The sequence below is a fragment of the Schistocerca cancellata genome, chromosome 1 (assembly GCF_023864275.1).
Source record: "Schistocerca cancellata isolate TAMUIC-IGC-003103 chromosome 1, iqSchCanc2.1, whole genome shotgun sequence".
In the NCBI taxonomy this organism is placed as follows: Eukaryota; Metazoa; Arthropoda; class Insecta; order Orthoptera; family Acrididae; genus Schistocerca; species Schistocerca cancellata.
Genome location: NC_064626.1, coordinates 1,267,794,076 through 1,267,818,150, shown reverse-complemented (window position 1 = coordinate 1,267,818,150; position 24,075 = coordinate 1,267,794,076). Strand labels below are relative to the sequence as shown.

At 36.4% G+C, this 24,075-nt stretch overlaps 1 protein-coding gene across 1 annotated transcript in view; it reads left to right on the top strand.

Annotated features, from left to right (window-relative positions):
* LOC126094964 (uncharacterized) overlaps nucleotides 1–12,902 on the top strand; it is a 153,024-nt gene extending 140,122 nt beyond the window's left edge. The window contains exons 7-8 of the mRNA XM_049909622.1: nucleotides 9,214–9,868; nucleotides 9,944–12,902. Coding sequence (XP_049765579.1) covers nucleotides 9,214–9,868; nucleotides 9,944–10,093 — 805 coding nt within the window. The 3' untranslated portion in view covers nucleotides 10,094–12,902. The remainder of the gene's footprint in view (nucleotides 1–9,213; nucleotides 9,869–9,943) is intronic.
* The last annotated feature ends 11,173 nt before the right edge of the window (nucleotides 12,903–24,075 follow it).

Below are 24,075 nucleotides of genomic sequence, written 5' to 3'. Positions count from 1 at the left end.
AAAGGAAGACACCGTGGTAATAGTGGGTGGGGTGGGCATCAGCATAGATAGGAACCCTATTTTTCAACTGAGAGTGACCTGGTAAAGATAGCTTCAGCAACGAGACATACTGGTGTTGGGCTTGTGCTGTTCATTTAAACTCTTCTGTTATGAGAGTTAATTTAGAGGTGGAATGGCTGCTTCAATCAGGAATGGGGTCTCATACCAGTGTGGTTCCTGTTCAGCAGGTGGGACTATACTAGGCGCAGCCATCACCTCAACAGCAAAGGGAAAGGAAAACTGTCTGGGCTGATAGCAAATAACTTAAGGAGGGGCACTGTCACAAGTGGTAAAGTACCAGTGCTTACAAGTGACAGATCAGCAGTTTTTTCAGTGTAGGGAGGGCAGAAACAAAAGATATTCAGAGACAGGGTGAAAATGACATTCACATTGATAAAACAGCAGCCAGAAAGCAAATTTTAGTGTCAACAATTCATGCACACAGTCTCTGATTGAAACTAGAGATACTCAAAATTTTACAAGAAAATTAGGTTCATCCAGTTGTAATTCAGACAGTGCAAAATCAGTTATCCTTATTATATCAGAATTCCAAAGACTAAGGGGTAAGCTTAATGATTTGCTTATTTGTGCTGAAGAATTAGAGTTAAGCAAACCAGTTGATATAATCTGCCTCTCTGAACATCATGTGACCGCTGGTATAGATATGTTAGATGCTACAGGATTCAAGTTAGCTTCATACTTCTGTAGAGAAAATATGGAGAAAGGAGGAGTTGCCACATTTGTCAGAAACTGTTTTGATTTCAAGAATACTGTTCAGAGCAACTTATGCAACAGAAGTAGTGTTTCATAGTAGGTCGTTTATAATAGTATGTATATACAGATCACCTTCATAAAAAATCTGGAAGCTCCGTTGTCCCATCTCACAGTAAAAAACAAGGAAATATGGTTGCTGGTGATTTTAATGTGGATTTGTGGAAAAGCTCTGTCAGTGAACAATTATTGCAGTCAGTAACACTATCATTCAATTAGTTCCTACTTTGAACTTTGCTACTAGGATATGTAAATGCTCTGGGACTGCTACTGATAATATCTTTGTAGACAAATCTAGGGAAAAAGTCATATCAAAAAATCAATAGAAGTGGGCTATCTGATCATGACATGCACCATCTTGTGTTAAAAGCTGAAACTTGCCAGGATAAAAAATCTATTAAATCTGAGTACAGGAGGGTAACAAATAAGTCAAAAATTGAGAAATTCAGGAAATTGCTTGAGTATGTGGACTGGATAGTTTTTTACAGTACTTCTGACTCAAATGGAAAAGACAAAGCATTCATTAATAATGTTACCTCCACTTTTGAAAATTGTTTTCCCCTAAAGGTAACTCAAATCACACAGAAGTCAAAAAATAAACCGTGGATTACACAAGGACTAAAGATATCATGTGGGACAAAAAGGAGGCTGTATCTAGTGTCTAGGAACAGCTCTGATGTTAGAGTTGTAATGCATTATAAAGAATACTACAAAATATTGAAACAAGTGATCCAGAAATTGAAGCAGCATTATTATGAGAAAAAGATAATTACATCAGGCAACAAAATAAAAACTGTATGGGATATAGTAAAGACAGAGACAGGTGGGGCCAAAAAGGAAGAGGAACAGATAGCTCTAAAAATAAATGAGACTTTGGTAACAAGTGCATGTAGTGTTGCAAATCTCTTAAACAAGTACTTCATTTTTGTTAGTGACAGTTTTTGGTCATCAATTTCGGTGAACAGTACAATGGAGTACCTGAGACCAGTCTTTCAAAATAACTTCAGTAAAATGGAAATGACACTCATGTCTCCCAAAGAAGTAGTACCCATCATAAAATCCTTAAAATCTAAGTATTCCAGTGGGTATGATAACATATCAACGAAGTTAATCAAAGAGTGCTCATGCGAGTTCAGTTCTACCTTAAGTTATTTGTGTAAACAATCTCTTATCAGCAGAATATTTCCAGACTGGCTAAAATATGTTGAAGTTAAGCCTCTTTACAAGAATAAATGCCATCAAACTATTGACCAAATTCACTTTTGCCGGCTTTCTCAAAAATATTTGAAAAGGTTGTGTTCAAGCATCTCCTTAAGCATCTGACTGCAAATAATATGTTGTCCAAGTCACAGTTTGGATTTCTTAAGGACTCTGATATAGAGAAAGCTATTTACAATTACACTGAGAATGTACTTAATTCATTAGATAATAAATTAGAGGCTACTGGCATTTTCTGTGACCTTTGACTATATGAGCCACAGCATTTTCTTAAGTAAATTAGAATATTATAGGGCCACTGGCAATGCTGAAAACGGTTTGAATCTTATCTGTCTAACAGGAAACAAAGGATGTCATTGCAAAATACCTGTGCAGTAAGCAGTCAGCCTTCATCTGAATGGGAATTAATTACATGTGGTGTTCCTCAAGGTTCCATTGCTTTTTCTTGTGTACATTAATGATGTCTTGTCTGTTACATTGCCAGACGCTAAGTTTGTTTTGCTTGCAGATGATACAAACATTGTAATAAGTAGCAAATCATGTGCAGATGGTTAAATAGCTGAACTTTGAGAAGACCCACTACAAGCATTTCAGAACCTGTAAGAGATTTCCTTCCAGCATGTGTATAACATATGAAGACATGCAGAATAAGAGGTTGACAAGTGTTAAATTTCTGGGATTACAACTTGATAATAAATTCAGTTGGGAAGGGCATACCATAGAATTGCTTAAGCGCCACAACTTGATAATAAATTCAGTTGGGAAGGGCATACCATAGAATTGCTTAAGCGCCTAAACAAGTCTGTATTTGAATTGAGAATGTCATCAGATGTAGGAGATATAAATATAAAAAAAAACTTGCATACTTTGCTTACTTTCATTCTATTATGTCATACGGTATCATATTCTGTGGTAACTCATCAAACCGAACAAAAGTTCTTAGGGTCCAAAAGCATGTGGTGAGAATCATTTGTGGTGTAAATTCAAGAACATCATGTAGAAACGTGTTCAAGGAACTTTGTAGTCTAACCACTGCTTCTCAGTATATTTATTCCTTAATGAAATTTGTTGCAAGTAATATATCTCTATTTCCAACCAATAATATCAGTACTAGAAATAAAAACAATCCACTACATAAATACCTAAAATCACTTACCTTGGTCCAAAAAGGGGCCAATATTCAGGAACATGCATTTTCAATAAATTGCCAGCGACTATTAAAAACTTGGTTTCAGATAAAGCAGGGTTTAAACAGAGTTTGAAAGACTTTTTGACAGGCTACTCCTCATACTCTATAGATGAATATCTTAACAGTGACTGTTAAGACAGCTTAAGTAAAAACGTCTGTTAGATTTCAGTTTTGACAGCACTTTGTCACATAGGTATTTTGTGTATAATAAATTTATTAATAGTGCATAACAATGTTTCATTCTGACAGCATATTAATTCTGTAGCTATTAGCTATTTACTGTATTGTATTCACCTATTTCGACAATCTCCTGACAAATTATCAGGATAGTAAGTATTATATTCAAACGTTTTATGTTATACTTTCTGACATGCTCGACACCCACGACAATCATCTCATTTTTTGGGTCTATTGAACAAAAACGGAATCTAATCTAGTAGAAGTTTCTTGACAATGATATATGCAATCTTACAGGGTGACAATTATTGAACTATATGGAATAAAATCATCATAACTTCTGAACGGTATACATTAGGTCATTCAAACTGAACAGTTGGCCATGAGGCATGATGGGAATTTGTATATGCATGTGCACGCAACTTGTTGTTGTCAGCCATTTGTACATGTAAATGTCGTCAGTAAGGAAAATTGGTACATTTGGGGCACATTTCTTGATCGAGAAGTTTTTTTCACTCTCAACGGGTGACTGTGTGGTGTGCAATGGCTGGTCACGGAGCAATTGGTGTGGCACAGTGCCTACTGAACAGTAGGTGAAGGTTTTGGAAGATGACTTCATTCCCATTATCCAAAGTGACCTTGACTTCGACAAGAGGTGGTTCATGCGAGATGGAACTTGGCTCCATTGAAATAGGAGAGTGTTTGATGTGCTGGAGGAGCACTTAGGGGACCGCATTCTCCTCTGGGGTACCCAGAGGCCACTGGCATGGGCCTCGATTGGCCACCATGTTTTCCGGATCTGAACACATGCGACTCCTTTTGTGGGGCTGTATTAAAGACAAGGTGAACAGCAATAACCCCAAATCCATTGGTGAGCTGAAACAACATTCAGGAGGTCATTGACAGCATCGATGTTCCGACACTTCAGTGGGTTATGCAGAATTTCGCCATTTGTCTGCACCACATGACAGTTTCATTCACTGAGTTGATCTTTAATCCTAAGAGATCCGAAATTATACAAGGAGTCTCTCATGACACACCAGCAAACACAACTGCAACTCAGATTGTGTATCAGTTATTGGAAAGTGCAGCAAGAAGTGAAATGTAGTCCAAGTCTTTTTAATTACTTTTCAGACTTGTCTTATAGCTTTTGACATAAGTTCCCTTCATTTATGTTTGTGTCCAAGATGTCTATGAACAAGGTAATTCATGGTTCAAATGGCTCTCAGCACTATGGGACTTAACAAACAAGGTAATTCATGGTAGTCAGCTGCAAACACTGCAAAAGTGTTCTCATGGCTTGATTTTGAAACACAAATAGCTTGCAGTTTTTCTGCAGTATGGCAGGATATTACACTGCATAAAACCACAGTGTGAAGATATGCAAAATGTGCCATCATTTTTGCACAGAAGTCAACAAATTAGGAAATACTGATAATCAAAAATTACTCTGAACACAGTTCATTCCAAAGTGTATTTATTTTTTTATTTATTTTATTTATTTATTTATTTTCAACTTCCGTGGATCCTTGACATGAATGTATCGCTAGGATGTAGAACGTGTCAGGTTATTACAGTAATAGCCACATGTAGATGATCATGAGGCAACCAATTTAACATACATAAGCAGATACACGTAAAAGGACATCCACATGTCAAATAATTACACACAAAAATTCAGATAACAACACAGATAATAGTACAGTAATGGCATAGATGATTACATAAACAAATTTAAAGTAATTCACCTAAAAGATATTCTGCCAACAAGTGATATGTTAATTTACATAATCAGTTCTATTAGAAATGCATTAAATTAAACATAAATTCAAGAAGTATTACACATTATCCAAGAATTCCTGTAAAGAATAGAAAGAATTATCCAAAAGATAAAGTTTTAGCTCTGTTTTGAATTTAGTAAGATCCCCAATGACTGATTTGATATGGACAAGAAGTTTATTACTTGAATAAAGAACTGCTTTCTGTGCCACAATGAGATTATTTAAATCTTTGTGAGGATCATGTTTTTTTCTTGTATTGTGATCATGGTACGCACTATTCATTTTGTAAATTGCAGAATTTTAGTTCACGAAGCACATTACTGACAAGATGTATTGACAAGGCATGGTGAGGATCCCCAGCTGTTTGAATAAATATCTGCAAGAAGATCTAGGATGCACTCTACTCATAATCCTGATAACTCTCTTCTGTGCAACAAAGACTTTATTTGCTTGTGGTTGATTTCCCCAGAATATGATGCAATATGTCGTAAGTGAATAAAAATAACCAACATATGCAGTTTTGATTGTTTCCTTGTCACAAACAGATGCAGTAGAGCGAATGACAAATGCTGCTAAATTAAGTCTTTTACATAGGTCAGTGATGTTGACAGACCAGTTTTGTTTGTTATCAATATGTAAACCCAGAAATTTGGATGATACAACTTTCACTATTTTTTTGTCTCTACATTTTATTTCAACATTTTCCAATTTTTTGTTTACTGTTTGAAACTGAATGAAATGAGTCTTATTAACATTGAGGGACAGACCATTTGCAGTGAACTAATCTAGAACTTCTTGGAATATAGTGGTCGCAGTGTTCTCTAGACTGCAGGTGGGTACCTTGTCAATCATAATGGTTGTGTCATCTGCAAATAGGGTGAAGTGCGCTTCTTGGGTCACACACCATGGGAGGTCATTTACAAAGATTAAGAAAAGTAAGGGACCAAGCACCGAGCCCTGCGGCACTCCACCTTTTTTTTGTACCCCAATCAGAGCTGGCAGGCACCTTTGCACAATTGTTTAATACTACCTTCTGATTTCTGTCATCTAGTCACTTCCCTACTTTATCTTTTAAGCCATAATGCTCAGCCTTTCTTAGTAGAATCTTGTGATCTACACAGTCAAATGCTTATCTATACAGTCAAATGTATTGATGAACAGATACTATCCATCACAACACGAAAGCATATATTATGTTTCATTTACTTGCACTTGTTACTTTCTTTGGCTGTAACTGCATGTGATGATTTTTATTTGTTTAAAAGTTAATGTGTATACTAAGAACATCTGTATACTAGCTGAGTGACCTCCTTAATCAAAGAGTTTGTTCAGTGAACTTGGATATTTATTTCCCAGCATGCATTACATTTTTCATAGGCCATTCAGTGTCTTTGCTAGATCATTGCAGTAGGTTAACCTGGACTATTCACAGAACAGTGTCTGAAGCAACCTTGGCAGAAACACAACTAAAAAGTTTATTACAAGTTAGTCTGCCAGTTTCTTTTTACAAATACTGTATTTAAAAAGTTTAGTGAGAGTTTAAAGTCCAAGGATTCTCAGTCATTCAGTGTTATTTACTTTTTGCACTTACAATTTGAATCCTTCAGTGTATATCTCAGTATATTTGAAAAACACCTGAAGACATTCAGTAAAAAGGCCAGAGTTTAGAACAGTATTGACTACATTTGTGAATCCACATTTTATTTAACTCACTTTCTAGTTCATGTGAACTAAATTTTGTAGTTGCTTACATAATTTTCACTTTGATTTCTCACTACATATTCAGTTTAAATTTGGAACTTATAATGTACGTTTATTTCTTTTATATTTGTGTGTTTTGGGTAATTTTATGAGTCTCAATTAATTTATTACAGTAAGACACCAGTAATTTTGTATATCACTGCTTTAATAAGTTCTTACCTACCTCTATAATGGATGAATTAAATACACTAACTGTATTCAAGCTACTATTTTTTTCTTTGTAGTAAACACATTAAATAATTTTCAGCCTGTACAATTTGTCCTTGAGCTTACTGGATGCCTTTTGCTGGTTGATAATAATGTACCGAGCTTTGGCAGTAACTGAAGCATTACTGTTACAATTTGTGATCAGTGACACACAGGTGATTTAGGTGAACTATTTATGATGAACTATTTATTTATTATGAGGCAGTCCAGAAGTAGGAATTCTACTGTAGAGCATCTTGTTATCTGGAATGTAATGGAACAGTGGTGCTTGGAATAAAATATCATCAAAACAGCATAAAAGAGACACTAAGATAAAGGGTTTGTGTTACAAAGTGTTCAAAGGTAGTGCATTTGTGTTATATATATATATGATATTTTTGCATGATGTCAACTGCCCTATTTATGCTTACATTTTATTGTAATGAACGCTGACTTTGTTTCACAAATTCTAAGTTCTTATATGATGATGACAGTAGACAAAATCTAACTATAAACGAAAATACATTAAGCCATCTACATAGCATTATTTGTAAACTGAATGACATGCAGTGAGCTATAACAAATGTTTTATACTTCATATAACTTTTGCCCCTTCTCTATTCTTGTTGTCACCCCTTGTTCTTAATAATATCTTTATTATTTGACTCATGAGAGAATATGTGTTGTTGTTTGTCAGTGCCAATCAGACAAGCAAAGTTTAATATGAACTGCCCAGTAGTCCACCCTGTTAAGTAACAAATTTTGATGATAGTCTTCATAAGATGTTTATCACACCATTAATTTTAACTTTTAAGAAAATATTTAATTTCAACAGAAGAGCAAATTTAATGCTAAACACATTTCAAACAGTCTGAAAACATAATAAGGTGACTGAAGTCATGGGATACCTCCTAATAATTTGCTGTCCCTTGTTTCGCCTGGCACATTGTGGAGCAACTTGATATGGCATGGACTCAACAAGTTGTTGCGAGTCCTCTGCAGAAATAATGAACCGTACTGCTTTACAGCCACCCACATCTGCACAAGTGATGTCGCTGCAGGATTTTGGGCACGAACGGACCTCTCAATTACGTCCCATAAATTTTTGATGGGATTCATGTTAGGTGATTTGGGTGGCCAAATCATTTGCTCAAATTGTCCAGAATGTCCTTCAAACTAATCACAAACAGCTGTGGCCTGGTGACATGGCACATTGTTATACATAAAAATTCCGTAGTTGACTGGGAACATAAAGTCAATGAATGGCTGCAGGTGGTCTCTAGATAGCTGAACATAACCATTTCCTACTAAATGATCGGTTCAGTTGGACCAAAGGATCCTGAACATTCTGTGTAAACATAGCTCACACCATTATGGCGCCACCACCAACTTGCACAGTGCCTTGGTGACAACTTGGGTCCATGGCTTTGTTGGGTCTGCTCCACACTCGAACCCTACTATCAACTCTTACCACCTGAAATCGAGACTCATCTTACTGAGCCATGGTTTTCATCATCTATGATCCAACCAATATGCTCACAAACCCAGGAGAGGCACTGCAGGCAATTTCATGCTGTGAGCTAAGTCATTCACACCAATTGTCTGCCACCATAACCCGTTAACACCAATTTTCACTGCACTGCTCTAATGGATAGATTCATCGTACATCCCAAATTGATTTCTGTGTTTATTTCATGCAGTGCTACTTGTTTGTTAGCACTGACAACTCTATGCAAACAGCCTTGCTCTCGGTCGTTAAGTGAAGGCTGTCAGCCACTGCGTCGTTCACGGTGAGGTGTAATGCATGAAATCTGGCATTCTCGCCACACTACTGTTTTCCCTAATGACTTCTGAAATTATTCATGTTCAAAGTCTGTTAATCCCCATCATGTGGCCACAGTCACACAAAAACCTTTTCACGTGAATCACTTGGGTATAAAAGACAGCTCCACCAATACACTGCCCTTTTATCCCTGAGTATACGATACTGCCACCATCTGTATAAGTGTATATTGCTAAACCATGACTTTTGTTACCATAGTGTATATTATTTCAAAGTATTTTGATGTTTGTATTTCCATATATTTTCAGATCTTATCTGAATGTGGATGGAATGGAGGACACAGATGTTGAAGAAGCAGATCTGAATGCAGCCTACCATGCAGTTGTGTCACTGCAGCAGTCTGAAATTCCTGATGTACCAGCAACTCCACCCTCCCACACGACTCGAACATCCGAGTATTGTCAGTCCCCAATGAATGGTTCAACAGCTTCCAATCTTTCGAAGACCACGCAACAGCTGAATGAGGACCACTGTACTTCAAAAGTTGTTCATCTGGTTCCCGTTGTTCAAATGCCTCAGAGTAGTCCCTCACCAATTCCAGTGCAAATGAAAACACTTCCTGACGCCAAGGGGCCAAAAGCGAAACGGAAAAAACTGCGGCGATCAAGGACATCATTTGAGAAAGAAGAAGATATGGACACTGAGCCTCCATCAGACAGTACTCTTAGTAGTAAATGTGATAGTGCCCAAGAAGTTATACCTACACTTGATGATACATCTCATGCTCAACCAGTTTCTCTTCACAACAGTGCATACAAACATACATGTACTTCATCTGAAGCAATAACTGATCCAGCTATGGCTACTGTTCCTGTTAGTATCAATACTAGAAATGGACCACTAACAGCAGTGGCACCTAGAAACAGTAGAGCAGTTGCGAATGCTCTCCGAAAGGCAACCCGTGTAAGTAATCCTGATGCAAATTTGACAGTGTCGGCTAAATTTATCTCTAATTCTCATTCCCAGGTTATTTTCCAGCCTGTATCAACTGACAGTACATCTGCAACAGATATGAGAGTAGCAGCCACAGCAGATGAGACAAGTGACACAGCATCACCCACATTTCAGGCTCAGCAAACTCGGAAAGGTGTGAAACGTAGATATTCCACACGCCGATCAAAGACGTAATGCATGTAATCTTTAAAAACCTAAAAGGAAGTTCCTAAATTAGTAAACAGCAGTAATAAAAATATTTTTCTATCATCACATATCTATATTTTTGAATGCTTTTTGACTCATTTCTAAAAAAAGAGTATTATCTAATAAGATATATGTGGTGCTATGTGCTTACAAAATGTTTGAAAATCTAAGTTTTAGCTTTCATTTTTTGACTGGTGTTTTCAGAATTAATAATTTTAATATTTGCAATGAAAAATTGCATATTATCATTCATAACTGGTCAGGTTTATAACTGTAAGTCAGTGAGAATGATTACTTTTAAAGTACTAGTGTTAGTTGTATGTCTTTAGGTGTGTGTGTGTGTGTGTCTGTGTTAAATATATTGCAGAACATTACTGAATTAAATTAAGGGCCAGTGCCCTTTAAGATATGTATTATCCACCTTTGTTAATATATGTCAAATCTTTTAGACATTAACAGAAAAATAACTATTGAGAATGGCACTAATGATGTTATTATGAGAAACATTGATCTTGAAGGACATTATCACTTACTCTAAATGGCATCATGGCCTTGCAATATAATATAGGACTATGTGCCTTGCTGACGACATTTACTGTTATTTTTACTCCATAACTTTTCTAAATCCCAGATGTCTGTTTCTCATAATGTACCTGACATTTAATTTATAATACATGCTGGATTTCCCCACAATATACAGCAAGTTGTATACATTACTACAACAATTTTTACTATGAAACTCATGTTTAGAAACCTCTCAAGGCAATCAGCATACCAGTTCCTACTAGCAGCTACAATGTGCACACAGCCAGCATATTATTTTTACACATTTATAAGTAAGCATGAAATACAGATAGTTGATAATATCTACATTCTCTGAAATTAATTTTGACTATCAACATAGTACTACAAGTACTCGAGTTGAAGCATAAGCATTTTTGTGTGCCATTACTGGTTGTTATTTTTCTTGTATTACAGCTTACAGTAATACCAATGAAGCCGTTGGTCTGAGGCAATTACTGCAGCTGATTTGTATGTGGCCCTTCAAAGAAAGTAAATTAAATGTTTTCTTTTATTAGAAACAATGGTTCCCAAGGAAAACTGTGATAAAAGAATAATAGTGGTAGCAAAGAAAAGAGTTGATGTTAACAGCACTGGTAATATAGATTTTTGATGCTATATTGTTATTAGTTGAAAGGAAGTACTTTAAACTTATGATATTCGTGTTTCTATTCTGGGGTCAGTATTTCAGACAAAAAAAATGTTTAAGGAAGAACATTCTGTGTAATTAAAATTTGACCATCTGTGGTTGTTTTGTTACAATATTGGTGTTTTCTAAGAACACTACTATGTATCTATATTTTACTACCTTACTGTTTTCTATACTGACTTTCTTGTTATCACTGACGGAAGTTAGCATTATTGGTCTGTGCGAAGAATTTTACTTGGTTCATTCTGAAAATTACAAATATCATGTATGTAACTTGACACTGTGTTAAAGTTATGTATTCCAGCAACACTCAAAGAGGGAAGTTACCTATATGTATAAAGACTGAAGTATGAAAGCAACACTTCTCAGAGAGGAAAGTTACCCATTTGTGTGCAGAGAATTTTTTCAGTGGTACCAACAAGACGAAAATTACAGCATTTTTATCATCTACCATTTGTATTCACTGCTGCTTAGCAGTAATAATAAATAAAAATGCTCAAAAACAAATTTTGTACTTATAAAAAAGAGTTTACTGAAAACTTAATATTTCATTGTGTAATCTTATAAATTGTTTCTTTAGATAATATATTTTTATGACAATGTATTTCTATCTGTCAAAAGACTGATACTAATATATTATCTACTTCAGACTTCAAGTATTAAACCATGTGATTGTATAAAGAACAACCTGCTCCATTGAGTGTTAGGGACAAATTGTTGCATTCTGTACCTGCACCATCTGCACATTCTGACACTATACTCCTGTAACAATTCTTGCACTAATATAATATCAAGTATCCTAACAACAAAGCTGATAGAAGTAGCTACCATTTGTGGCCAGAGAAAATCCTTTCTCCAGGCAAACATAACACAATACATACACAGATATTAATGGAAAAAATTCCCAAGTCATTTAACAGTGAACAAATTACAGCAACAAAATAAACTATGAGACTTGAAAGATGTCAGACAAAGGGAACTTGGTAATTTCAAGCACAAGATTTTATAAAAGAAATGAAAAAAATTATCTGATGCTGATAAAGGATGTGGAAGTCAGTAAAATGATCTGACAGTAAGAAAACTGAATAACAATAATTAAACATTAACACAAGCTGAGTGACATACATGCAAAAAAATGTAAATGGCAAATAATTAAAGATGTGTAGGTAACAGTAAATCATGAAAATAATCAAATACAATTACTTTGATGGAATACTGTTTAGGTACTCATCTCTCATTCTTTTTCTCACTTTCTTCATCTCCCTACCTTTCATAAGATTTGGATTGTTTTTAATTTTTGACCTCAACAGAAAATATTTCCCTTGCCATCTTCTGCTGTTATTAAAATATTAAATACTGATGTGCTATTATGCTTCACTGTGCCATAGATTATATGAAGATTGCTGTTTAACAAACATCCTCATTCCTCAGATGGATGAACAATTCCTGATTTATCATCTGTCACACAGCTTTGTACTCAGATGTAATGGAAATTGAGACGGTCATTAAGTTTAGAATGAAAAGAAGTGCAGATGTATGTGTAGTCAAATAAAAGGAAGAAAATCATAAATTGCAGCTGTTGACAGTAAATATAAGTTCAGTTTATTCATTTTTTCCCTTTCTTGTACACTGATCATGATATATGAAAGTCAAAAATGAAAGCTACAAGCTGAATATGATGTATATAAAGGCTGATCTGTATAATGTGGCTAGACTATGGTCTACAAGTCTGCCACATGGAAAAACATGGTACTGTATCCTGAGGTCATTGGATTAGCTGTTCCTTAAACCAGAACATGGAGACAAGTCATTTGTTATATTAATCTGCTTACACTCGCACATTCTTCATATTACTTGTTACCTACAAGGCTCGGTTAATGAGTGGGTAACATTAATTTTGGTTTATGACTGCTATGCCACCTTCTGAGTGGAGGGCATTGTTAATTTTTTAGTAGAATATTTCTTTTTTTTCCTAACAGTCAGTCACAACATGCTCTTATCCACTTTATGGTGTTAGTAGTGTCCTCTTCCTAACAGTACCAAGAGAATAGAAGGGCATTTATTTTTCTGCTGAAGTGATCTAACAAAAAGTTATTCCCTGCTCTGTTACTGCATTTTTTCAAAGACAAATGTTTTGATATCTCAGGACACAGCATCTGCATTTGTGTATTCCAGCCAACCACTTTACCACTAAAACTACTGACAAGCAAGATATTTATGTCTTCTCTGCTGATGTAAAGAGTGAACTTTTATAACTTAATCCTTTGTAAAATCATTATTCTTGTACACTCATGAAGTAACAAAAATAGTTTGAGGGCAAGTCATGAGTTGTTCTTGGTTAGCCCAGTTAGAGGAGCACTTGCCCATAAAAGTTCCCAGGTTTGAGTCCCAGTCTGGGACACATTTTTAATCTGCGAAAGACTGACAGCATTTCACGAAGCTATAACTGCTTGGTGATTGTAGCATACTATCTTCATCAATTTATTTCTGTGACACGTGCAAATCAAATGCTGCCTCCAGTCACCAATAACTTTATTTTGAATCATGCATAATGCCAATCTGAATCCTTTTGGTACATCTCAATCTGCTTTATTTTATACTGTGTGTAAATGAATAAGGAATGTTACAAAAATTTATTAATAAATAAAAGTGGTATCATGCTGAATATACACAGAAATGTGTGATAGATATGGAGTAATATTTCAGAGAATGTTGCTTACCAGAGTACATGGGAAATGTGAACAGAGTGGAAGATCCCATAACTGACATACATCATGGCACAGGATGCTAAATTTAACAAAAATAACCAATTAATTTCCTCCAATGGGCAATGTTTTATTCTTTTTGTTCATTATTTATATCTTCAAATGTGTCAAGCAATATCTTTATAGAACGTATGTACAAGATTCTTTGATTTTGTTGATTTCTATGTCATCAAACTCTATGTTAATACAAGTGCTGCAGGTAATAAAGGTAACACTCATTGTATAGCAGTGGCAGTGAGTGGTCAATAGGCAAACAAAGAAGAATGAAATTGTTACTAATGTCCTCCTTCAGAATGTACTAACAAAAACACAGACAGCTACATTGTCCTGAAGGGCTAAATTGCATCAGTGCAGCTGTGCTACTGGCCTGATAGGGTGCATTGTTGAGATAATGTAGCCACATGGGAAAAAGTAGTTGTTATTGGTGGTGGTGGTGATGTGGTCTTCAGTCCAAAGACTGGTTTGATGCAGCTCTCCATGCTACTCTATCCAGTGTGAGCCTCTTAATTTCTGAATAACTTCTGCAACCTACTTCCTTCTGAGTCTACTTACTGTATTGATCTCATGTCTCCTCTATGATGTTAACCTCCCCCCCCCCCCCCCCACACACACACACACTTCCCTCCAATACTAATCTGGTGATCCCTTAATGTCTCGGAATGTATGCTATCAACTGACTTCTTCTTTTGGACAAGCTGAACCACAAATTTCTTGTCTCCCCATTTCTGTTCAGTGCCTCCTCATCAGTTACATGATCTACCCATCTAATCTTCTGTGGCACAACATTTCGAAAGCTTCTATTTTCTTTTTGTGTAAACTGTTTATCATACATTTCACTTCCACACATGGCTACACACCTTCAGAAAAGACTTCCTAACACTTAAACCTATATTTGATGTTAACAAATTTCTCTTATTCAGAAATGACTTTGCTGCTGCCAGTCTTCATTTTATATCTTCTCTACTTCAGCCACTGTCAGTTATCTTGCTGCCCAAATAGCAAAACTCATCTACTACTTTAAGTGGCTCTTTTCCTAATCTTATTTCCTTAGCATCGCCTGATTTCATTCGGCTACATTCATTATAATTGTTTTGCTTTTGTTGATGTTCATCTAAATTCATCCTTTCAGGACACTGTCCATTCTGTTAACTGCTCTTCCAAGTCCTTTGCTATCTCTGACAGAATTACAATGTCATTGGTAAACCTCAAAGTTTTTATTTCTTCTCCCTGAACTTTAATTCCTATTCCAAATTTTTCACTGGTAATTTTTCACTGGTTTCCTTAACTGGTTGTTCAAAGTACAGACTGAACAACAATGGGGATAAGCTACAACCCTATCTCTCATTCCCTTCTCAACCAATGCCTCCCTTTCATACCCCACAACTCTTATAACTGCCGTCTGGTTTCTGTAGAAGTTGTAAATAGCCTTTCGATCCTTGCATTTTACCCCTGTAACCTTCAGAATTTCAAAGCGAGTATTCCAGTCAACACTGTCGAAAGCTTTCTCTAAGTCTACAAATGCTGTAAATGTAGTTTTTTCCTTCCTTGACCCATCTTCTAAGAGAAGTTGTAGCGTCAATATTACCTTGCGAGTTCCTACATTTCTCCAGAATCCAAACTGATCTTCCCCAAGAGTAGCTTCTACCAATTTTTCCATTCTTCTGTAAAGAGTCTGTATTTTCCAACCATGACTTATTAAACAGATGGTTTGCTAATTTTCACACCTATCAACAACTGTGTTCACTGGAATTGGAATTACTATATTCTTCTTGAAATCTGAAGGTATTTTGCCTGTCTCATGCATCTTGTAAACCAGATGGAAGAGTTTTGTCATGGCTGGCTCTCCCAAGACTATCAATAGTTCTGATGAAATGTTGTCTACCACCAGGACCTTGTTTCAACTTAGATCTTTCACGAGTTCTGTCAAATTCTTCTTTCAGTACCATATATCCCCGCTCGTCTTTCATCTGCGTCTACTTCCCTTTCTATAACATTTCCTTCAAGTTCATCTCCATTGTATAGACTCTCTATATATTCCTTCCACCTTTCAGCTTTCCCTTCTTTGCTTAGGACTGGTTTTCCATCTCAGCCCTTGATATTCATACAGCTGCTTCTCTTTTCCCCAAAGACCTCTTTAATTTTCCCTTATGGGGTACCTATCTTTCCTCTAGTGAAAAATGTTTCTAAATCTTTACATTTGTCCTCTAGCCATTTCTATGTAGTCATTTCGCACTTCTTGTCAATCTGTTGTTAGACTTTTTATTCCCTTCCGCCTGTTTCATTTGCTACATTTTTAAATCTTATTTTTGCATCAATTAAATTCAATATCTCTTGTGTTATCTAAGGATTTCTACTAGTCCTTGTATTTTTACATACTTCATCCTCTGTTGCCTTCACTATTTCATCTCTTAAAGCTGCATATTCATCTTCTACTGCATTCCTTTCCCATATTCTAGTCAACTGTTGCCTAACGCTTCCTCTGAAACTCTCAAACACCTCTGGTTCTTTCAACTTATCCAGGTTGCATTTCCTTAATTTCCTATCTTTTCGCAAATTCTACAGTTCATAGCCGATAAGTTGTGGTTAGGGTCCACATCTGCACCTGGAAATGTCTTACAATTTAAAATCTAGTTCATAAATCTCTGTCTAACCATTACATAATCAATATGAAATCTTCCTGTGCCTCCAGATCTCTTCCACGTATATAACCTTCTTTTATGATTCTTAAACTAAGTGTTAGTGATGATTAAATTGTGCTCTGTGCAAAATTCCACCAGGCTGCTTCCTCTTTTATTCTCTTCCTTTTACTGCTATTGAATTCCAGTCCCCCATCACAATTAAATTTTCGTCTCCTTTAACTATCTGAATAATTTCTTTTCTGGCATCATATATTTCTTCAATCTGTTCATCACCTGTGCAGCTAGTTGGCATATAGACTTGTACAACTGTGGTAGGCATGGGCTTCGTGTTTACCTTCGTTAAGATAATGTGTTCACTACGCAGTCCATAGTAGCTTACCTCATATTTTCTTACTCATTATTAAACCCACTCCAAAAAGTGTAGCTGAGCATATCCCACCTCCCCCCTGTTAGTTAGACTAATAATAATGATGAGACTATGATTTGGTGACACATGATGGCAGTGTGAAATGTAAATAAAATATGATGTACTTGATCAGACTGAAAGATTTTCAAAGTTTCTCTGTGACACACAGGAAAAGTAACTGAGTGTAAATGTAATTAATTCATTAAATAGAATAAATGAGTCTCAAGGGTGAACCATGCAAAAGGGAAAATGTGAAACACAGAGAAAAACAAAAGTTTTATGATTAATTAAAGGCTGAAAAATAAAATTAAGGTAACATTATCCTGGCAAAGGGCATATGGAGACATGTGGTTAATTATTAATGTGTGAGGTCATGTGCAATTTCAGTGAGGGTTAAAAAGTTGTCACCGACTAATTTTTGATATGTGTGTGTGTGTGTGTTTGTGTGTATTTCTGTTTCTGTTTGTCAGCTCTGGAGAAGGATGCTCAGCAATAGCAATATGAAAACCCATTAGTGTTAAGCCACATACATAGCAACAACTCAAGCTATTAAAAATGTGCACAGTCTTCATCATCAGGAGAAAACTGTCAATGAAAATGGAGCAATCCTTTGGACGTCTGAGTTTCTACTCAAATGTGATGTGGTTTTAACACAAAGAGAATGTTATACAAAGATGCAAACACAAAATTATTCTCTCCATTCTCAATATCTGAGATACAAACACTGTACGAAATGTGTGATAACAGTCAAGTATTCAAGAATGGAAGAGAGGCATGGTTGTTTCATTTACCAAAGAGAAAAAGTGCAGTATTTTAATCTGAAGGATGTGAAACTTGAGTGCACAATATTCTTTTTCAGTTGCCTGAATACTTTCTTCTGTCACTGATATATCAAAAATTAGTCGGTGACAACTTTTTTAACCCTCACTGAAATTGCACATGACCTCACACAATAATAATTAACCACATATCTCATTCTCAACTGCCAGCTTCTTCATGTGAAGATATGTCTCCAAATGCCTTTTTGCCAGATCAGTGTTACCTTAATTTTCTTTTTCAGCCTTTAATTAATCATAAAACTTTTGTTTTTCTCTGTGTTTTACATTTTCCCTTTTGCATGGTTCACCCTTGAGACTCATTTATTCTATTTAATGAATTAATTACATTTACACTCGGTTATTTTTCCTCCATGTCACAGAGAAACTTTGAAAATCTTTCAATCTTATGTACAGCTGATCTAAGTACATCATATTTTATTTGCAACATTTCACACTGCCATCATGTGTCAGCAAATCATAGTCTCATCATTATTATTAGTCTAACTAATTTTCTATTTTTATTCATACAGATCAGTACTTTCACTGATATATCAGTACTTTCGTTTAACTCAAGTTAATTACAATATGAAAGTTAAAGAACCAACTTGCATTTAAAGTTTCAGTTATGACAACTTTGGCAACATATCCATTTGCATTTCTTAAAGGAGCATTCTTGAATATAAATACCATCATTACATTTTCTTAGTGCTTCCACAAGACTGGGCACACAAAAAAATTGTTTCTCCAAACTTCCTTTAACCAACAAAGACATAAATTTACTTATTCAAGCATGGCTTTACATTCAATTCGAAGGCTTTTGATTATGTACAGACCACCAGAATCCCATGTACATACTGTTTTTCTGTTCATAAGGGCTAGATCACAACAAATTATTAATTAGACTGAAAGGCCCATAGGTTTTCTTACTGTGCAAGACAGAATAATTCTTTCATGCTAAATAAAGCCACAGCTAACAAATTCACTGAGCTAGATTCTCACATAACAACATCGTGCCTCTACAAAATTACACAATTTCTTCGACATCCATCTGTAGTCAATTGTTGACACCATCTTCAGCTGAAAATTTAATAGTTCATTCTAGTCTCTGTATAAAGCATTGGGTTAAATCACTATACATTATGGGTTAGGATCTCATATGATTCATAGTAAATACCTCATCCACTGTAAATTACTCACAACAGGAGTGAGCAGGTGTGTAGAAAATATGATCTACTTAATATTCAAAACAGGCAGTTCCAAAAAGCCATAAAAGAAAAATGGTAGTAAATTTTGTTAAACAAAAGAAAAGAAACAAGATATTTTCTTGAAAGACTTATATTAACTGTAAGGAAAATATAAGTTTAAGATTATTATTTTGCATGAATTCTGAAAGGGACTGAAGTTAGTAAATACAATATCTATTGTCAAAAGAGAAAATTTAAAGTTCTCTTCCTATAAAATATATTTCAAACTATTTTAACATTCATATTTTTAATGATGAAGAGGCTACCGACCTATTCACACTACACAAACATGTGCAGATTGTGTGTTTATAAATGTATAAAAAAACTGCTGCTGTATGTGCTAAAAGTCTTTGATTTGTGAAAAAATAGCAGCAGCTTTGTCATTGCTATTTGTGAGTTCTTTACTGTGTAGAAGGCTGTTTTTAAAAGTGGTTTTATAACAGTTTGCTCAGATCAGTCGAGTGTGGAATCAAATCAAAAGAATTTAAAAAATATTGATGTTAAATGTTTCTCAGTATCTTAAAAGAGATGTTAATTTATGAAGAAATGTATTAAAATGTTGTGAAGAAATTCTTTAAAAACCTATATGTTTACAAAAATAAGTGTTTGTGCAATAGATTTTGTATGCATATTAAAATTGTAGAAATGTGTATTTATATCCAGAATTTTGAATACAAATTTCATAATTTAATATTCTTTGTGCACTGAATTGGGAAAGAATGTGCAGCTACTGGGGGAAACTGTGGTAACAGATATTAGGTGCATGTCAAGGATAAAATTCTGCCTTTACAGTTCTGTTCAAGGTAGGTTGTTGTAATTTTTTCGCCTAAGGGCACATGACATTGTGGTCATCAATGTTCTTCCACAGTAAAACAGTGCTGAGTGAAAGTATGCTTAACAACTGCATCAGCACATCAACACAATGAAAGATATATCTAAGTGTAATGCATGTAGAACTGAGTGTATTGCATAACTTACCCACATACAGATGCAGTTTAGTTTATTAGCCTTATGGATGCCTAGGAACTTCATACATGGCACATTATCCACTACATGTCCACTGATCTCTGTCTAGGTATAAGTAAATTTATTTTTTTAATTGTTGAGTCTTTGAAAATATAGTATGGGTAGATAAAAATCTACTAACCAAGCAACAGAAGGGTAAAACACACAAAAAATGTGCGAATGTGTACTTTTGGAGCCAGTGGCTCTTTCTGGCAAAAGGGTTGAAGAGGAGGGAAGAGGGATTAAGGAAAAGGACTGCTGGGTTACAGAAAAGACATCCAGGACACCAGGTCACTGGATGACAAAGAAAGATGGCACTGGACAAGATTTAGAAATCTGAGAACTTAAAGATGAAAGACTGGGTAATAAACTAAATAGGTCACTGAAAAGCAATGTGACAGAATCAGTAAGACTGGAAAGTAAAGAGCATTACACATGGACATGACAGACAGATGAGTGGGAGGGGGAAGGGCATACAGAGTGGACAGAAATGATGAGACCATAGAAATTAATGTAACTTTACAAGAACCAAGCACTTGTTGTAAAGTCAGTTCCCACCCATGAGGCACTGAGAAACTGGTGTCAGGAGAGAGAATCCACATGGCATGTATGGTTGTAGAGTCGACTCTGAAAAACGAACGATATAGTGTGTTGTTAGTATACACCATTAGCCCTTAGAGATAACTTGGTAGTTGTTGTTGTTGTTGTTGTTGTTGTTGTGGTCTTCAGTCCTGAGACTGGTTTGATGCAGCTTTCCATGCTACTCTATCCTGTGCAAGCTTCTTCATCTCCCAGTACCTACTGCAACCTACATCCTTCTGAATCTGCTTAGTGTATTCATCTCTTGGCCTCCCCCTACGATTTTTACCCTCCACGCTGCCCTCCAATACTAAATTGGTGATCCCTTGATGCCTCAGAACATGTCCTATCAACCGATCCCTTCTTCTGGTCAAGTTGTGCCACAAACTTCTCTTCTCCCCAATCCTATTCAATACTTCTTCATTAGTTATGTGATCTACCCATCTAATCTTCAGCATTCTTCTGTAGCACCACATTTCGAAAGCTTCTATTCTCTTCTTGTCCAAACTATTTACCGTCCATGTTTCACTTCCATACATGGCTACACTCCATACAAATACTTTCAGAAATGACTTCCTGACACTTAAATCTATACTCGATGTTAACAAATTTCTCTTCTTCAGAAACGCTTTCCTTGCCATTGCCAGTCTACATTTTATATCCTCTCTACTTCGACCATCATCAGTTATTTTGCTTCCCAAATAGCAAAACTCCTTTACTACTTTAAGTGTCTCATTTCCTAATCTAATACCCTCAACATCAACCGACTTAATTCGACTACATTCCATTATCCTCGTTTTGCTTTTGTTGATGTTCATCTTATATCCTCCCTTCAAGAAACCATCCATTCCGTTCAACTGCTCTTCCAAGTCCTTTGCTGTCTCTGACAGAATTACAATGTCATCGGCGAACCTCAACGTTTTTATTTCTTCTCCATGGATTTTAATACCTACTCCAAATTTTTCTTTTGTTTCCTTTACTGCTTGCTCAATATACAGATTGAATAACATCGGGGAGAGGCTACAACCCTGTCTTACTCCCTTCCCAACCACTGCTTCCCTTTCCTGTCCCACGACTCTTATAACTGCCATCTTAAGTACCAACATAAACATTTTTTGTAATGAACTGTTTTTAGATGGAGAAAGCAAGCCAAATGGTGTATGTGTTTCATTAAGATCACTGACGTTATTTTATTTCAATAAAACAAAACACATTTGGTGACAAAAGTATGCATTTCCTTGGAGTCTCAAGATATATTTAAAATACCTTCATTGATTTCAGAAGTAACCTCAGAAAAAAGTAGGCCTCTCGAAAGAAGTGTATAAGGCGGGGAACGGTTGTGTAAACCAACAATATAGGTGACCAACAATATAATGTTGGTTCTATACAATGTACTTGCAGTCAGGCAGTTGCAATTCCTGAAATCCATTGTCTGTGGCCTCTGCCCTGCTGAGGAGCACTGCAGTCCTGGGACCATGGATAAACCATGAAAATCCACCAGATTACGCCACACACAAACAGACCCAGCCTGCGGACAGATCAGTGAGACTAGACCCAACGGACAGGGCCTGCACATTAGTGAGAAATGATGAGCTTCAGGTCAGCAGGTCCCAAACCATCAGAGATACCAATAGAAACGGTCTGCGGTTTTGGCCCATCATGGAAGTTCAATTGTGTGGCCAGCTAGTCAAGTGTCACAGACTCCATGTTGACAAAATGAGCCCACGGTGATCAATCCATGCTACAGATAACTTACACGATTACTCTGAGAATTAACATTAATGCGAATAGGTAGCATCTCACCGTGAAGATGATCGCTGAGCTGCAGACAATCACACACTCACAACTAAATCTTTGACCTTAGCCTTCGTCAGAAAATGAAAGCACACACATATTCACACAACCAGTCAGACACAACTCATGCACACATGACCGCCATCTCTGGCTGCTGAGCCAACAATCTCTGAGAATGAGATCCAAACAAACCACTCCTCATGCCTCCCTGCCCCTTGTTGGCAGCTGCTAGGCTAGCTCAAGAAGTGGTGGCAGCAGTGACTGCAAGCTGAGGGGAGTGGTAGAAATGTGAGAAGCAGTAAGAATGCGGGAGTAGGGAAGCAGTACATATGCTCAAGCTGTTGAAGTAACTGATTAATATTTTCAACACCATGACAGAACTGAGTAACAAGAGGCGTACTACTAAGCTGTTTTCTGGGTGGAACAATAGGACCAGGATTGGCCATGACAACACAAGATATCAACTTTTGAACTAGGATGGTGGGATAATTACATACAGTGAAGGCTGAGTTGTGAGTGGTGGTGCTCTGGTGTAAAGAGTCTGTATCTGAACAAATACATTTGGCTCCAATGCCATGTTTGGCATGGAAAGATGGCAACTGTCAAAATGTGAGTACTCTGGTTTGTTTTTAGGTTTACTGTGAATAAAAGGGTATAGCTAACCCTTAGTGAGGGAAGGTCAACATCAGGAAAAGTGGCATGAGATTTGGAACAGGACCATGTGAAATTTAACTGGGGAAGTGTGTTCAGCAAGCTTAGTATAAAGGAACTTGTTTACTATTGAAGAAAAAAATGTACCGGGCATAAGATGTTGTTTACTGTTCCATAAAAAACTGCATCTAGCATAATGCAGACCCACTGTGTTTGTTGTTATTAGGCAAGGGATGAGTTTGTTGCTATTCATAAGCACCTGGAAATCACTCTGACTACTGTCAGACAATTAGAAGTTGCTGTGAATGTGTGTCTTGTGAGTGCTACCAAAAGTTATGTACCAGAGGTACCAAAAATACCTATGGTACTATCCTCTCCTGTGGATACTGACTTTCCTGCAGGAAATACAAGCTCCATTATTGCTCGCCCACTTGACCATGACAGATGTGTCAATGATGGATCTAGGCATCCTGCACATGGGAGACAGAGATCAGGGAAAACACAGGATGTTACACCCATCCAACTAACCAACAGGTTTGAGGTGCTGTCTTCTACTGAAACCAAAACTGAGCCAGTAGAACTAGCTTCATCTGTTGGAAAACCTGCTGTGTCCCATGTCAATGGACAGCAAAAGCAAAGAGTTATGGGTCTGTTTAATCATAAGACAGTTCAAAAGTATGGCAAATTATGATACGCCTTAGGGAAATGGCAGGGATAGGAAGGCACACCAGGTGCACTCAGTGTGTATGCCTGGAGGCCTCATTCAGCATCTTGAAAGGCTATTCTGGCAGCCATTAAGGAAACAGGGTGCAACCAACTACAGATTGTTGTGCACACTGTAACAAATGATGCCTAGCAA